Source organism: Sinocyclocheilus grahami, unplaced genomic scaffold (genome assembly GCF_001515645.1).
Source record: "Sinocyclocheilus grahami isolate Dianchi unplaced genomic scaffold, SAMN03320097.WGS_v1.1 scaffold550.1, whole genome shotgun sequence".
Classification (NCBI taxonomy): Eukaryota; Metazoa; Chordata; class Actinopteri; order Cypriniformes; family Cyprinidae; genus Sinocyclocheilus; species Sinocyclocheilus grahami.
The window spans coordinates 1,017,550-1,034,638 of record NW_015505729.1 but is presented as its reverse complement, the minus strand read 5'-3'; the positions used below and the strand labels follow the sequence as shown (position 1 = coordinate 1,034,638).

Below are 17,089 nucleotides of genomic sequence, written 5' to 3'. Positions count from 1 at the left end.
CCACTTCACGCTTCTCTAGTAAGTTTTGTATGCAGCAGCACAGCGCAAATCTGTAAATGAATATTCAGAAGTGAAGAAAACTTCAACGGATTTCCCCTGCTCAGGGAGTAGGGAGCAATGAACTCTGTGTAGGGACCATGTCAATCGGAACACAGTTCATGCACGGAGCTCACTTCTAACCAGATGATGATCTGAATCTGTGTTAACAAAGAGAGACATGCAAAACATGCAGAGCGGGGTTACGCAAGGACTGGAATTGAGAACAGCTGCATTAAGGGATAGTAAAAATTATGAAAGTGTGACAACGGTATACAGTACTTCATGTGAGATAAAATTTCTAAATAGTTTTAAATGGGCTTAAACATTTCACAATTGCAATTTAGATTTCAATAACATTCTCTGTCCTTTCTCTGACACTGCAATACATAAAACATGCATAAAACAATGTAAAGCTAAAATGATCATGGTTTTACAGCATAAAAAAACATATTTTTCCATGACATTATCTGTAAATTCAGTAATGGGGAACTGTTAAGACAAACGTTTAGAAAAATATGATTTTCATATCACATTCTGAGCAACATACAATAACAAAGACTTCACCTGATAAAACTTTCAGTATTTTATTCATTTGTACATCTCCATCCCCTTGTTCCCCCTGAAAGTAAACATGATCATACAGATGATAATTACTTCTAATATATATTTTTGACAGTTTTACAGCCCTGTACAAGAGCATGGATTTCATGGAGTTCACATCTACATCAGCAACATCCGTTTCTTTCCCCAAAGAACCGAGAACAAGCAAATATGGGATTGGGAGCTGGGAGAGAGAGAGTGTGGGGTTTTGGGTTAACAGACAATGAGTGAACGCATATACAGAAGCAGCTCCATCAGGATAAACTATGTACAATACAAACCATTCATACAAATTAGGCTCTATAATATAGAATTCATTACATTACAGTGTATTATAAGTGACAGTGAGCAAGCCCTCCAATCATTCCTGGATCTTATTGAACTACAGGACACAGCTAGGGCCGAACAATCCATAATTATTACAGTACAGCTTCCTTGTAATAGGTAGAAAACATGCCTGTAGTTAAGGCCTGCTCATAACCAGCAGAACAAAGCCATTGTCCTCACCTTTGGGCCTTTGGGCTAGGAGGAATAACTCAAGAACGCATGGGGGCTCCAGGGCTGTTCAAAAGTTTGTAGGTGGAGGGAACATTGAGATTCTGACTGCGATTAATTCTCCTACGACATCTCTTCTGAGGCAAACTACCATCGAAATGAAAAAGTCCTATTGTATCTACACCCTCATGATCTCTTGGCAGTTCTAATAAACGTTCATACTTGTACATTTCTAAATTAAAACAGAACATTACAGGACAAAATTGTGAGTGTACATGGTCATACAAGCAACACCCCAGTGGTAAAATAATATTCTAAGAACATTAAAATATATAAACAATAAATTAACAATAATGTGTGCCGTAACTTAAAGGATACAAAGTGAGCAAACAAAAGCACTACGTTATGCCCTCAAATTAAAGTTTTCGTGTGGTCCTTGTGCAAATAGCCAAATACTTCTCTTTTCAAGTTGTTTTAATAGATCTGGGCCATGAGCGTATGGTATGGGCAGTACGGGGGAACATGTATTTGTTGTGGATGGGGAGAGAGCTCCATCCTTTGCCTCGTTGTCCTTCATGTGGGACGTCAGCGGCTACCTTCAGCCGGAAGGGAAGTAAGGAGTATCACTGTGGTAGTTATAATCTGGGCAGACTTTCTGCACAAGCTTGTAGTCGGTGCTGTAGAAGGAGATGTAAATGCAAATGACTTTGAAGGGCTTTGAGCAGAGCCAGGATACGTGGCTTTGTGTCTGCTCTTGGTAACATGTCTTAGACGGGTCGAAGTTGCAGAGTGTGTTCTTGGAGCCCTTCTCAACTTTCTCATACTCGATGCGGCAGTTGAAGGACTTGGAATCCTTGGAGTCAATGACCGACTGCTGGGCCGTCAAATCAAACTCAACGATTTTGCTCGGCGGGACCAGGCTGACGGACACATTGCCCTGGCCCGTGGAGTTATGGCGGAAGAAGACGCTGAAGGTGCCGTTGCCGTGATCGACGATCTTACCAGTGATCAGAAGGTTGAGCTTGACCGTTTTGATGTTGGAGTGGAAATCTCCCCAGCCGAACATTTTCTTGAACTTGCCCGTCTTGACCATTGGCCGCCGTTTGGCTCGAGGCCTGGAGTCCTGCAGGTCCGTGGTATTCCTCAGCCAGTCCCAGAGGTCCTGCTCTGAGTAAGGCTCCGGAGTGTCATAGTGCAGGTCCAGGGCTGTTGCATTTTCCTTCCCATGGAGAGTCTGTGATAGAAGTCGACTAATGGACAAGTCCTTACTGCTTTCTGTCCATATATGCTTTAGTGTCGACTTGGGGCTCCCTGATTTGAGCAGCTCCGACTTCCCCGGGATAGAACCGTGGGCACTTGAAACCTAAGAAAGCAATATGGAGAGGATGTTATTGAGTCTTCGTAACCTTAAAGTGCTACAGAAGACACATAATCCAAAACAAGTGAGCATTTCATCCAGTGCAGCTTGACAGGAAAAAGGAATTAAGTGGATATTACTCTTGATTCGGGAGATATTGACCCCTCACCCCCACACAATCATGTAGTCTAATACTCAACAGACAAATCAAATGGATTAGGATGAGGGGGGAAAAAGATAATCGATCGAGCCCGCAAGCTTCAATTTGCAACGTGTTAGCTGACAGGAGCTGTCTGGGAAATGGAACGGAGCATGGCGAATGAGAAAAAGAATACAACAATCAAACTCGCCACGTTGTGCGGTTGGGGAGGGGATATCCGCTGGCCCCCCTGATAATACTGGTGACTATTCTTTGAGTAAAGAGCAGACTATTAACCAGACACTGCTCCTTGAATTGATGATTGATGAACCACTGGGTTCTCTCCATTTAGTGCAGATGAGTGGAATTAGGTCCATACAGGGCCTGGCGGAGCGCAGTGACATTGATTGCCTGATTTCTACTGTAAGACCTGACAGCAGATCTGTCTTGCGGTGGTTTTTGCATCTCCAGGGCTACCCCTGGGATCGATAGTTAGAAAATAAGGTCTCGCTACCAATCTGCCCAACCCTTTGGACAGAATTGCCTCACAGCATGTGCGAGAGCGAGGGTGATGCAGCTCCAGTTTAAACACAGTGCTGGGTGGGAGCAAGGCCACGTGGCTCACTTAAGGATTTCATGTTGCGAACCTGAAAGGTAATCGATATCTGACTTGAAGAGTGGTTCAAATTGCAAATTAAGAGAAGTTTAACTTAAAAACTTAGAAATTGCACGATAGCAGTCTGGTCACGTTCAGAACTCACATTAAATATAAAAAAAGAAAAAAGAATGAATAAAAACACAACTCAACATGTAACTTTACCTGACAAGCACCCACACTAATGATGAAGAACCCTGGGAAGAGAGTTCAAATATATTTCCAATGAAATTAAGGATCATTACTCTTCCTCGTGTGTGGAGTAAGAGGCCTTGCCCAGTACTAAAAGAGAGTAATATGTTTTGTGCTCTGGGAGCATGATTAAAGACAGAGTTATTATTTATTAATGGCTAATTGCTGAGGGGGCAATACAAACATTCCAAGGCTGAGCAAGTTTCAAGGAGCTATTTGTGTGAAGTTCAGTGCAGCCTGACCGACTGGGAGGGTACTTGCATTGATAAATGGATCTGTATAGTGCTTGTTTTAACAAAATGTTGAGGGAAACACATGTTTTCATGCTTATGTATTCATCATCCAATGGAATATAGTGCAATACAATAAAACAATTGCAAAATGTTTTAGCAAGTGTCCTAGGTTATGTAATTTACAGTCAGGATATAGTCAGCTAGTCACGATGATATTAACATTAATAACTATATAATAATTCTTAATGCTATTACTACTACTACTTATTTTAATAAAAAACAAATTCAACTGAATGGGTTTTCAACTATTTTATTTTGTAATCTGTTTTACGTGCTTTATGTTCTTGTTCTTTTATATTTATTATTCTATGACTCATTCATTCATTTCTGTAATGCACTTTATAAACACTGTTTAAAAAGATGCTATAGAAATAAAGCTTTATATACTAAATGAGGATGTCTTGTATCACCCTGAAAGTTTATTTGATAATGACCGGCTAACCTGCTTATTTGAAAACTAATTACCAAATAAATGGACATGAAATTACATTGAAGTTGAAATTATTTTACTGCAAAGAGATTTGTCAACAGTCAAATATGCAGTTTAAAGGTCATTATACCAAAATATGTTATGGCAGAATGCTGCAATTGACCAATCAGAATAAAACATTTCAGATATTCATGAAAATTAAGTAATTAATGAGTCTCGTAAGTTTTAGCATTTTAGCTCTTACATAAAAAAACAGCCAGTTAAAAGGTAAAGTTAAATCCTGAGGCTTGCACTGAAAAACAGATCTGGCTTTAGTGTCTAACATTTTGCCTATGGCTAGTCTTTTTCTGTCCACCTTTGGAGACCTTATAAAGCTCACACGTGGAGAGCACAAACAGCAAAACACTGGCCAGGAGTCAGTTCTCCTGGGCACAAAGCCTGCACACATAGCAGATGTCTGAATGCAAGCCTCGGTCTGTCCAGTCTATCTTGCCATGACGGGCTTGGATCCAGCCCGACTGCTGGAGCTTTACGGATCCAGCTGCAGTGCTCACCTGAGGCAACAGTGCATCTGGTAAACACATTCGGGGGGGGGAGTCATGGCCAGGCCCTTCCCACCTCACCCACTGACAGCCGGACAGCCAGGCACAAACAGCTGGGCTCCCCCAGGCACTGCACTGCATCAGGTCAGCAAGAGCAGCATGTGTACACCAATCTGTGTGCCTGGTGTGAGTCTTAATGAATCTGCCTGCTTGAAGAAGTTCAAGGCTGACAGATCAGATCATAATGGTTACATTCTTAATCCAACAGCATGCTGAACTACATGAAACATTAAAAAAGAGATTTTACAAATGCAAACGTTGTTCATTCAAACAATACAGGAGTCAGGACATGCTGTTCATCAACACTGGGAGTGTGCAAAAAGATACATTTTAAAATTTAAATATATAATAATATAATATACAATATAATATAATTTATTATTCCATATATAATTATTAAAAAATATGAGAAAAACAATACATTATGTTCACACTGAATAGTTATCAAAGAAATGTGAGTGCAAATTAAATTCAGTAACTTGCCAAATAATGTTTTTTAGAATTATGAACAGTCACATACAGAATGGTGTGCCAAATTCTAACAGAAAATTAAACACTGTAAAATACTACTACTCTTTGAAAGTTACTTAACACTGAAATACATGTTCTATGACTGCACTGCACCAACCAATGGCAAGAATCAGACCCTGCTCGCCTAACATAAGCCAGAGCTACATTTGGTCCTAATTAATGATAGCAAATTAAATGGAATAATTACGCAGGCTAATTCTGAAAATGCAATTATGTTATTGCCGCACATTTGTGTTTCTATTTGAATGTTAATTTGCACTAATTAAGGTATTTATATGCATCAATAAGTCAACTACAGTGTTAGCTAGCATATTATTGACACATTGATTACATCGTCAGGGCTGTTTACTTAGTAAGTGAAACATTACAATGTGCTTGTTCCCTGCATTTCTGCAGGTGTCCATATCTTTAAAACTGGCCCATTAAAAGAGAACATTTAAAACAGCTCTTTAAAATCATAATCAGCCCTGACTTCAGGGGGTGTCCTTTAAAGAGAGTAAAAAAAAAGAATGTGTGTTATGATCAATAAAGAAAAATATTATTATATATTGCAAAAAACGTATCATAAATTGAAAGTGTGTGTGTGTGTGTGTGAATATATATATATATATATATATATATGCCCAAAATTCCCATAACTTATGTCTACATTATGGAGGGTAAGTACTCTTGCTGTGAAGTAACTTCCTTTCAGAGTTGTATTGTCTCTTTGACAGAGCTGGCGTACAAAACAGCAGGTGGGCTAAAGGTCAACCGATAACGACCATTGTTAAAATAGCTTTTGTAAAACAACGGTAGTAAGAGAATGAGCAGAGGGGGTAGATAAAACCCAGAGCAGAGAAAGAACTGCTTCAACTGTTACCCTGAGAGCACATTTCACCATTTACCTTTACACTACAGAAATACAATAAACGCGAAGTGAGGAGAATTACAAAAACACATCCGCCTGAGATAAACGTTCCAGAGAAAACACGGTCCTTATCAATAAAACCGCTAACTCAAGGCCAAAACCTCTACCGTGCAAAACAATATGTCAATGTGCCTCACTTTAACAACCTCCCAAACAACGTTTACAGCCTGGGACATGAGATTAAATAGTGCATATCTTCTTCCTTCTCAGAAATTCACTGTCATCCACAACCTAGATGCTTAAACAGGCACCTCATGCTGTGGCCGTCCTGAGAGAAATGAAAAGGAAAGGCAAAAATGAAGATGGATTTCAACTAAATCCAATTCTGCTAACAAAGCACTTGCAGGCTTTGCTAGCCCCCCTTTCCTCGCTGCCTGCTGCGTGCGTTTGGTTTGTAGTAGTGTGAGGCATTGCACAGGCCCATTAGCGGCATAACTAAGCACTGTGCTTTAGGATGGGCCGCTGGGGCAGAGGCATGCTTGCTGCAAGAGTTGGACAGCTGCTAAGCAGCCATGGAATATCAGGCTGTGACCACACACTAGAACTACCTAATGGTGTCATAAGAAGACCGTTAGACACACCATTAAAGCAGGTTGTCATGCTCGTTGTGTAGCAGGCTGTGTGTTTGTAACAATGCCCATGGATTCCCCTGATACAGTCAAGTAGGTATTGCAACAGAAGTGTGACACACAGACCATACAAAAACTGTTCCGTATACACCAGTATGAGATGCATTATCTGCATTTACAAATGCAAATAGGAAAGAGCCAAAAGAGAATATTAAAACGCATGTCTGTTTCAGCATGACAGAAACTCATTTGAACACAATGGCCATGTTTACAAGGCAACAGAATACGATCATCAGTACTTGTTAATAGGGGCCGTTTGTTCTTGCATTTACAACATAAGACACTGCATTGAGGAGTGGAAAACAAACATTTTTAACAGCATTTAATCGTTCAGCTAGCGTGGATTTACATTGGTAACCTATTAAAGTGCAGTGTAAATTGTGAAAAAAGGCCACATTGGAGCCTATTTACTCAGAACTTTGAAAACATTACAAAAAAAAAAAATGTGACACCCAAAATCAAGACGCCGAAAAAGCAGCAAGACGCAGCACAACGGTCATCAGTGTTTGGCTAGCATAGATTTATGTTGTTAAACTATTCAAATGTAACAAAGTAGAATTTAAAACGAGTTCTGTGTGAATCACCCCCATTTTTGTGTTTAAAAACATGAGACACAGGGCAGGGGAATGGAAAAAAAAATGCCAAGTCTGGAAATGTGTTTATTTTAACTCGAGCATAATGGAAAAACACATTAGTCTAGTATGTGTTTACATGGAAAAACAATGGAAAAGTTGTGCAGTGAATGCAAAAACGTGTTCAGTGTGAACGGTGTCAGTTTTCAGGATTCAGAGATGTATTTTAGGTAAACATGCTATGTGAGGAAAAAATGGTTTTAGATACAGTCACGTGACTCAAATGCAATGCTCAATACTCAGTTAAAAATCATTAAAAAGCATTCAAAGCTGCTGTCCATTGAGTCATATTTGACAGATGAACTTGGTCTTCATAGGCTTGTGTCTTATCAAATGTGATAAGACTTTTCTTTGTTATGAACATTGCCATCTTTTTGTCACTACAGGTGAAATTCACCTTTATGTAGTCTGGGAACAAAAAGGGCACTTGTTCATACAATTGCAACTAAAACAGCCTACTGTATATAGACTATTGTAAAACATTTGAGACTCATACCCATTAAATACGGTTCTCAATCCCAAATACTGACTGGGTGAATGCAGTCATTTAACAGCAGAATATACACTGCTGCAAATACAGTTACATACAAGCTCTAACAAGGCCATTTGGAAATTGAAAGGACACATATTATGGTAAGATTACAGTGAACTAGACAGACTCTTATTTTAACAATGCAAAGCTCCTAAATTCACCAGATCAGGTATTAAAATGATTACACATGCAAGAACTGGTCATCGAGAATCTTGTAGTAAGCTTTTTTTTTAAGGGGTCATAACACATTTTTTTTATATATATATATATATGTCCTTGAGGTTCACTTATAGTGTTAACCCCTTAACTGTCACCCCCCATTTTTTTTAAATAGGCATGCAGGTGCACTATCCAAACTTAAATTGTTGTAATTTCTGGTCTCTTTTTAAAGAAGAAAATTGGCAGATTATCGCAAAAGTGGAATACGTTTTTTTTTTAAGTATCAAAAAGTTATGGTAGTTGAAATTTTCTGTAAAAAAATGCAATATATTAATTTTATTTTATTTTATATATAATAAATATTTTAAATAACAGGTTTTACTCTAAAATTGGTATAAAATTAAAGCCTTAATTAAAGCCCATTTTCTAAATAAGTTGCAAATGTTCCAAATTTGAAGTTGATATGAAAAAAATTGAGGTTCCTGCGAGTTTATTTAGGGCGTTATACCACAAACAGCCACCGGGTGCCATCCAAACTCCATTACATTTTTTTATGCATTTTTCTGTCACAAATGTCTAGATTTCTCTGTCAATGTTACTTCTATAATACTTCTAAAATAACCACCACATATGGAATCCTGAGACTCAGACCTTTCCAATGATATGTTTTTGTCAAGATTATAAAAAGTTTTGATTGTAAAAGAGCGTAATGCATTTTGTAATATGACACTTGACACCGCCAAACAATTTTAAAGTACCATTTCCATGGTAACACAATGTCCGATTTCAAAATGGTTTTCACAGGATGAATCTGCTTCTATGCTTTCAAATGATATATGATTTATGATGATTACTAAAAGATTTGATAGAGAAAAAGGACAACAAAAAAAGAGTGCCAAGTGTCCCACAGGTGGGACGGTGACAGTTAAGGGGTTTTAATAAAGTTTTTTTTTTTTTTTTGGAGAAAACTGCATAGGAAACAGTATCAACGGCCACTCGCACATAAGGGATTTGAAAACATTCTCCATATAAAACTATAATTTACAGATAAAGCATGTAGCTGCTTTCAGATCCAATACAGTTAGCTGTTCCATCTTTCAGCCAAAGTTTCTTTACAAACTCTCCATCGCACTGTGCCTCATTTACAAAACAATCAGCAGTTAAATGTATGAACAAACAAATAATTATCCAACGTGATCTGGGATGCCATTAAAAATAAACTATTCACTTATTTCTGGTGCAGAGGTCATTTTTAAGTCTGTACAGAGTTGCAAACAAGCTGTTTAAACTGGACGCGTCAAAGCAAACACTCTTTGACTCTTCCATTTGTCCTGTTGTCGGGAGTAGCTCAAGTGCATGGACTATGTATACTGTATGCATCTGTATCCACTGTAATGGCTTCTATTTGCTTTTGACAATGTGACACTCGCATCCAGTGTAGGCAAGTGTCAGCCGTCAAGCGACTGAACCCCTAGTGGGCAGGGCCTATGGCGTGATTATTTATAATTATTCGTTCATGTCTTGCTCTGGAGGCAAAATGTCCAGAGGCTGAGAGGGGCCCACACTATGTCCACTGGGGGGCCCAACTGAGATTGTCAGCCAACACACCCTCTCCTTGTTTGAGGGGCCCCATAGCAAAATCTGTGCAATGGGCCCAGTATCCTTAGCGGCTCCACTGACCACAATATCAAAATTAGCTGTTTTTGGAGATTGGTTACATTTTTTGTTTATAATGAGAAGGACATTTTAAGTTGGATGTTTTAGTGGTACAAAGACCTCTAATGTCAATAGATCAAAGCAAATGTGATTTGTTATGTTATGACCCCTTAAAAGGTCTCTTTAAAGTGTGAAATGGACTTAAATTAGTCCCTGTCAGCTGACTTTGATCTCACAGCTTAAGACAGACACTCTAAAGGTAGAATTGGGCACCCATGAACCACACTCTGCAAAATGCTACAAAACATTGTTCCTTTGAAACAGTACCCCAAAATGTAACAGTGAAAGTCTAACATCATCTCAATACTATTCCCAAGGAGGAACCTACAGTTCTCTTCCTGAGCAATGCAGATTTTGTTGAGCTAACTCCATTGCTGAGCGCTGATATTTACTGTGGAAATCTTGAGACTAATGTGGCCTGAGGCTCCATAAATCAAAGCAGGCTTCCCTTTGTCAGCATCGCAGATGGCCCCGCCGCCCAATCACCCCAATTAAGAGCCGAGAAGGCGAGAGAGAAGAACACAGACGCAGCAAGACACAGAGAGGAAAAGTGAGCATGTGAGAAGAGAGTGAGAGGAAGAGAGGGCACCTGTCCTGCTGTCATATTCGGGGGGCCTCCTCTGATCAGTGATTCGGGGCCACTTCAGCGCAGAATTAATGATGGCAAACAAAAGCCAGCGCGTCGCTCCTCACAGCTATTTGTGGGAGACTTCTCTCTCTACTCTTTTCCCTCTTAACTAATCCTCAATGTCACACTTAATGAGATTTTAGGCTGGAATAATAAACTGAAGCTGTGCTGCTCTTCTTCAAATGATTTCTTCTACTCCTATTCTTTATTTATTTTCCTTTTTTGCATACCTGGATCTATACCATGCCATTATACACCTGTGCTAGCTACATCTGCAGCAGAAAGACAGATTGGAAGGGGCTGCATACATGCCATATATTTTTCAGTATTTTAAAGTTTGTAATGTCACAAATCTGTTAAAAAATCAATACGGTGATCAAAAAAACAATACATTTCAATTTAGTTTCACTGTTTGGGTGTAAGCTGTATATTCTGTATGTGTATGAGTGTGTGTGTGTGTGTGTGTGTGTGTGTGTTACTAGTATAAACACACATAAACATTTAGCATGCAATTAAAAACACTAATATGGTGATAAAAGCAATTGAATATCAATTTAGTTTCAATATTTTGATTAACTGCATGCTGTATGTTTGTGTGTGTGTGTGTGTGTGTGTGTGTGTGTGTGTGTGTGTGTGTGTGTGTGTGTGTGTGTGTATGTGTGTGTGTGTGTGTGTGTGTGTGTGTTTTACAAGAAAGTACTAATGAGGTCATTTCCTGTAATTTGAAGTTGTTTTCTGGACCAGCGTTTAAATTGGAATTCATTTAATATGAATATTAATTAATTTAAAGGGAAAATCGGAATGCCCATTTTCCAAAAGTTGGTATGATTCTTTAGGGTCTTCATGAAATGTCTGCAACATACTTTGGTAAAAATTCCTCAATGTTCAGATAAAACAACACCCTTTTTACCTTGTCAAAAACAGCTCTGTTCCCAGCAACCCGTTTCGGTGCATGTTTCTTTAAATGATAATGAGCTGCTGCTCACCCTACCCCTCTCTTCCATTTTTTGTGTATTCGGTGGCACGTTACCATCAAAAACAAAACTAATCTACTGCGTCTTCAGTGGCTCTGATGTCGGGAGAAAATTAAGACACCTGTTTCACACCACAAGCTTGAGCTTTGTGTCAGCTTCACGTCAGCGTTACTTCATCGTCACTGCAGCTGCAGACTCACAAGAGTATTCACACTGGAAGCGTTTGTACAGCATCACAGCAGACAACTATACATTTGTTTTTAGAAGTTGGTCAGTTATAAACTTGAAAGCTTTAGAGTCTTGAAAGTTTGCATAAGCATGCAGCGCAGCAAATATTGATTCGATGCCGAAACCATTACTTCAGTGCTGCTCACGCATGTTTGTTAACATGCACGCCAAAAAAATATGTGCTGTGAAAGCGGTCTTATGTTCACTTTTAGATCCAACTACAAAACACCTGCATTGCTTACGAGACATACTGTCGCTACAGCTCCTCGAGCGCGGACAAAATGGCAGACAGTGTACAACTGGCTGAGGACGGAAATATGCTAACACAGGACAGTTCATCAGCGGTTGTGCAGTATGATGTCATACTACTCAGAAAATCAAAACGGCTTGATAATTAAGACTGTTTAGGTTTTTTATGGATTAAAAAAGGACTGAATGCATTTTTATCATTGTAGGGTGGTTGTGTCCACACACTGCTTCATCACATTTATACGCAAACCATGTAAAAGTGAATATTGCATCTGATGTCCCCTTTAAAAATAATACTGGGTCTAATAATAAAAAAAAGATTTACAAACCCAAAAGCTATTGTTCTAGAAATTGTCTTTAATCCCATCCATCTGTTTTTAGTCCAGTCCATTTTTTTGTTAGATCCAGTACAAACATATCAGATTTTAGAGTTTATTTACCTCCAAAATACCATTTTAACTCTTATGCACAATGATCAAGTGATCTATACTGTAAAAAAAAATGTTTCAAAGTTGTAATTAAAACAAAGATTATTGGAGTATTTTACAAAAAAAAAATACTATTTCAGTTTTTCTACGTTTAATTCAATGTGTTGCTTGCCATTTAATAATTATTTGTGAAAGTCACGATCAATTTCTGAGTTATATATTTTTTTCCTGTGCATTATCATTAGCTTTGCTTAAAAGACCCCACAAACGCAAACACTCAAGAGAAATAAGAGGCTTCACATTTCAGAAAATGTTGGTTTTGTGTAGTGTATTTATACATGTGTGTTTTGTCCTTTTGTGTGAAGTGGTAGGAGGGTTCAAGAGTCAGGTAAGAAGAGTGCTCTCCAGGGAGGCTGCCATTATAATGCACGCTCGTCACTCAAAATCAAATTAAGCCTGTAATCCAATAAACTGCCATTTCTGCTGCAAGTGACCCCACAGGACCTCATTTCAAATCCGTGACAAGCTTTAATCAATATGATTTAGTGGTTGAGGACACAAATAATTCAGCCGAGGAGAAACGAAGCGCTGTTCTGCCACTGTCTCCACACTGGAAAACTGCTGCAGTGTTTTATAGACAGCCTGTGGTGTGTTACAGTGCCGCATTGATTTGAGGATGCAATGTGATGGAGAGTACAGAGAGAGGCGAGGAAAAAGACCCCCTTAAGGAGCATTTAACTGAAAGTCAGAGATCAATATGCTCATGTCCATCGGAGCGGGCCATTGACAGGGCTACTTACGGGTTACAGTATCTCCCACTGCCACTTTAACCTGCCGACAGGCTCTTTGCTTGGTTTCATCTCACACTCATCTATTTGGTGACAGGTAAACCAGAAGCAATCATATCCAGATAATGCTATACTGGCTTCTCTGATAGAAGGCTGATGCTTTATTTGCCCATGTAAACATTATGAATACACAATTCAATCATTGATGTTTGGGCTGGATTTGTATAATTTATCTTTTTTTTTTTTTTTTTACTGTGCTCTAACAATATGATTAAAATTTAAATGAAGAGCAATCAACGAGATGTGCATTTGAGCCTGGATTCCCCTGTCACTTTAATTTGTATTATTTCATTCAGGGGAAATATACAAAAAATGCTAAAAATAAAAAAAGGAAATATTTTGCAGAAAATAAATTGCTTTACTTTTGAAGCTGGAGTTTAAACATATGCTTAATGTGGCTGCAAAGGCAATTAATGACAATTAATGGTATTTGACAGTTAATTGCAAAAAATACTGACGGTATTATCTTGTATCATCTTTAAGGAGTTTAGTTTGCAATAATGACTCTTGGACTATAAATTACACGATTACTTAGCAATGGGGACATGATGATAAAAAAAGAGATGGGAGGAATAATTATATTTCAATGTTTTTGCATTCTCTTACAAAAGTATTGCATTTACCCCCCAGAACTGTACATTCTCTCGCAAAACATTCACATTTTCTCGCAAAATAAATTTTGCATTTTTTCACAAAACTATGCATTCCCCAAAGAAACTTTGCATTTTCTCACAAACTAATTGAAATATAGTTTTTCCTCTCACCTCATAGAATTTCCATTAAAAGTTTATTGGGAGAATACAATAGTTTTGCAAGAGAATGCAAATGTTTTGTAAGAAAACACAAAGTTTTTCTGGGTTTTAGCTAACTAACTAACAAATAAATGCATGAATAAGTTTTACATTTTAATATGTAAGGAGAAGAAAGAAACCACATAGTCAAACATGAGATGAAACTAAAGTAGCAAAGTGTAGGAAATTGGTGATTCCAACAATATCATTCCTCTGTGGTGCTATTGTTACAGTTGTGATGTGGATTTCCATATTTTCAAGCAATTAGAATTATTAAAACTTTATAGCTATATTTCTCCTCCCTGGTGTAAACAGCCTTTTACTCTGGAATACTCCATTACGTTTGGGTAATCATGGAACTCTGCAGCCAGATGTTTCCTATTTTTCATGTTTTCCATTGCAATGCTGTATTTCAAACCATTAAACTATCTGTTGAGTCATACTATGGACTCAGTGTGACTCAGAATGCTGCTGGTGGCAACTCACATCCATGAATTGTAGTAAAAAAAAAAAAAGGACCTCACAGTTTTTGTTGTTGCAGTGTTCATCTGGTCACCAAACCAAATATTTTAAATTTTTTAATGAACTCAATCAATATCTCAACTTTTGTTTCAAACATTTCTATTTGGCATCTTTCAAAGCAATTGTACATTTACACATACAAATGCACATTGTGCATCTTCAAAACACCTACCAAGAATAGATGGACATTCTACAGGATGCTGGCTACATGCAACAATTGCATTACATCAGAAATTATTTTAACTGAAAGTCATTGCAGTTACATCAGTATATCAGTACCACTGAAAGTATATCAGTACCACTGTAGCCCTGTCTGCAGTTTGAAAGCATCTTGAGTCTAATATCAGTGCAAGAAAAGTTACATTGCATTAGGAATCATCTTCCACGCTATTTCCTGCAGGGTTTACATCTGGAGATATCCTGCAGATGCTTCAACCCACAACGTCTGCTGTCAGCTTGTAAAACATGGTGGGGGATCTGTAATGATACGAGCAACCATCTCACGACAGTGATTAGATCCAAAGATTGCTGTGCATGCTTTTAAAACGCCTAAGGAATATGAGGCAGTTTTATAAGACCAGGTGCACCCTGTTGTGCAAACACCATTTTCACATAACATTCCCACATTCTAGGATGATAATACCCACATATTCTCAAAAGGTACAGTCAAATGCCTTCCAATGGACCTTTTTTTTCTCACATTTTCAGGGTTCTCAGCAGAAGTCATCTTAGTTAGCTAAGTTTTATGAATGGAAACTACAATAATATAATTTAATGCCAAGGACAAAAACAATAAGTATAGTGTCATAAGGGTAGTTAATATTTTTAAATGTGGAAATAAAAAATAAAAATAAAAAAATGCTAGATTTTTACAATGTTAATAACTGTGGAAATGCCATCATCGCCATCTGTGAAAAGGGTTCATCACTAGATCTAAATATCAGTGAGCTTTTACAGGAAGTTCTGGAGCGTAAAGTGCAAGAAAGATGTAATCTCTCAAAGAACTAACTTTTCTATTGATTAATGACTCAATATCTCAGCACACAGTTCAGTACTTGTATGACACTTGCAACGAAGACTAAAGCTGTCCTTAAGGCAAAGGATGAACTTACTCCTTATTAAGTCCTTGATACTGATATATAACTCAGTGTATTGGTTAGTTATTCAGTGCCCTGTGGTTACAACATGGAAATGAGGGCCAAGACACAGGACAACTTTACTTTAAATTTTGATCACTTGTAAAACCATCAGTTCTCTTCCAATAGTGTCTGTGCATTCAAGTAAACAACATTGCCAGACACTGTATCCTCAATAGGGTTGCAAAGGGCTGGACAATTTCTGGAAAATTTCCAAAAATCCATGGAATATTCCAAAAAAATCCTGGAAAGTTTTCAAAATTTCTGGAATATTTCCTAAATTTACTGGAAATTTCCCACCTTTTTGCAACCCTAGTCCCCAACTAAGCAAGCCAAAGGCGACAATGGCAAGGAACCAAAACTCCATTGGCGACAGAAATGGAGAAAAAAACCTTGGGAGAAACCAGGCTCAGTCGGGGGGCCAGTTCTCCTCTGGCCAGACAAAACCAGCATGGTGTGATTCAATTCCTGTGGTTTAGTTACATGGAATTGTACAGTACTTTTAAACTGACTACAGTACATGATGTAATCAAAACTAGATCTTTCAGGAATATATCTGCTTTATTTAATTGCTGGCACAACTATCCTCATTTGAATGAATTTGAACATAAAAGATTACTTGAGTGCCTGCATTTGATTTTTGAAGAGAGAATGAAAGTCTATGTTCTCCAGTAACATGAATATTTAATTCATCCTATAAAAGAAGGTAGGAACGTAGAGCGAGGTAAAGGAAAATTCACAAGGTGTTTGGTTAAAGAGAAGCAAATAATCCACAAAGGCACTCGTGATAAACACTTTAGCAATTTCACACTGGAAGAGCCTTCCCAGAAAAAAAAAAAACTCCCTAATGAAATTTAAGCAATGAATCCTGAGACAGCCGAGCTTATCACTTCCCTTCAATTACCCTCAACCAAATTGCTTTCCATTCAAGGCATGTTGGCCGATTGCACTTTTTTAAACAGCTCACAGTCTAAAGTTCATTTTCAACAGCATGAAGACAGGCTCTGGAGTACCTGACTGCATATGAGCCCGGATTCATAGACACTAATGACATGAAATGCTTAATATTAAAACCTCCTGAAATGCAAGATACATGAGAGGCTGTGGGCTAAACAAAGCCCGGCACAAACAAATGCATACATAAGTTCACTCCTGTTTCTCAGAAGCAGCAGGCATGGTATTATGGTTAACATACATTTTAAGCACATATGCATCATGCACTTAAGCTTTTCTGAAAGGCAATTTGAAAGGAATTAACAGCATATTGGTGTTATCTTTTGCCTTTTGTGTAAGTTTTGGGATTGACATTCAGGGTTGTGCTCCATTCAAAAATGAAAATGCCTGATTGAAAAAATGCCTGAAATTGAAAAAAAA

The 17,089-nt window shown here is 38.1% G+C and overlaps 1 protein-coding gene across 1 annotated transcript in view; it reads right to left on the bottom strand.

Annotated features, from left to right (window-relative positions):
• Positions 1-651: 651 nt before the first annotated feature.
• The window catches only part of LOC107555956 (neurexophilin-1), a 34,671-nt gene continuing 18,233 nt past the window's right edge, over positions 652-17,089 (bottom strand). Inside the window, exon 2 of the mRNA XM_016238914.1 lies at positions 652-2,497. Coding sequence (XP_016094400.1) covers positions 1,733-2,497 — 765 coding nt within the window. The 3' untranslated portion in view covers positions 652-1,732. The remainder of the gene's footprint in view (positions 2,498-17,089) is intronic.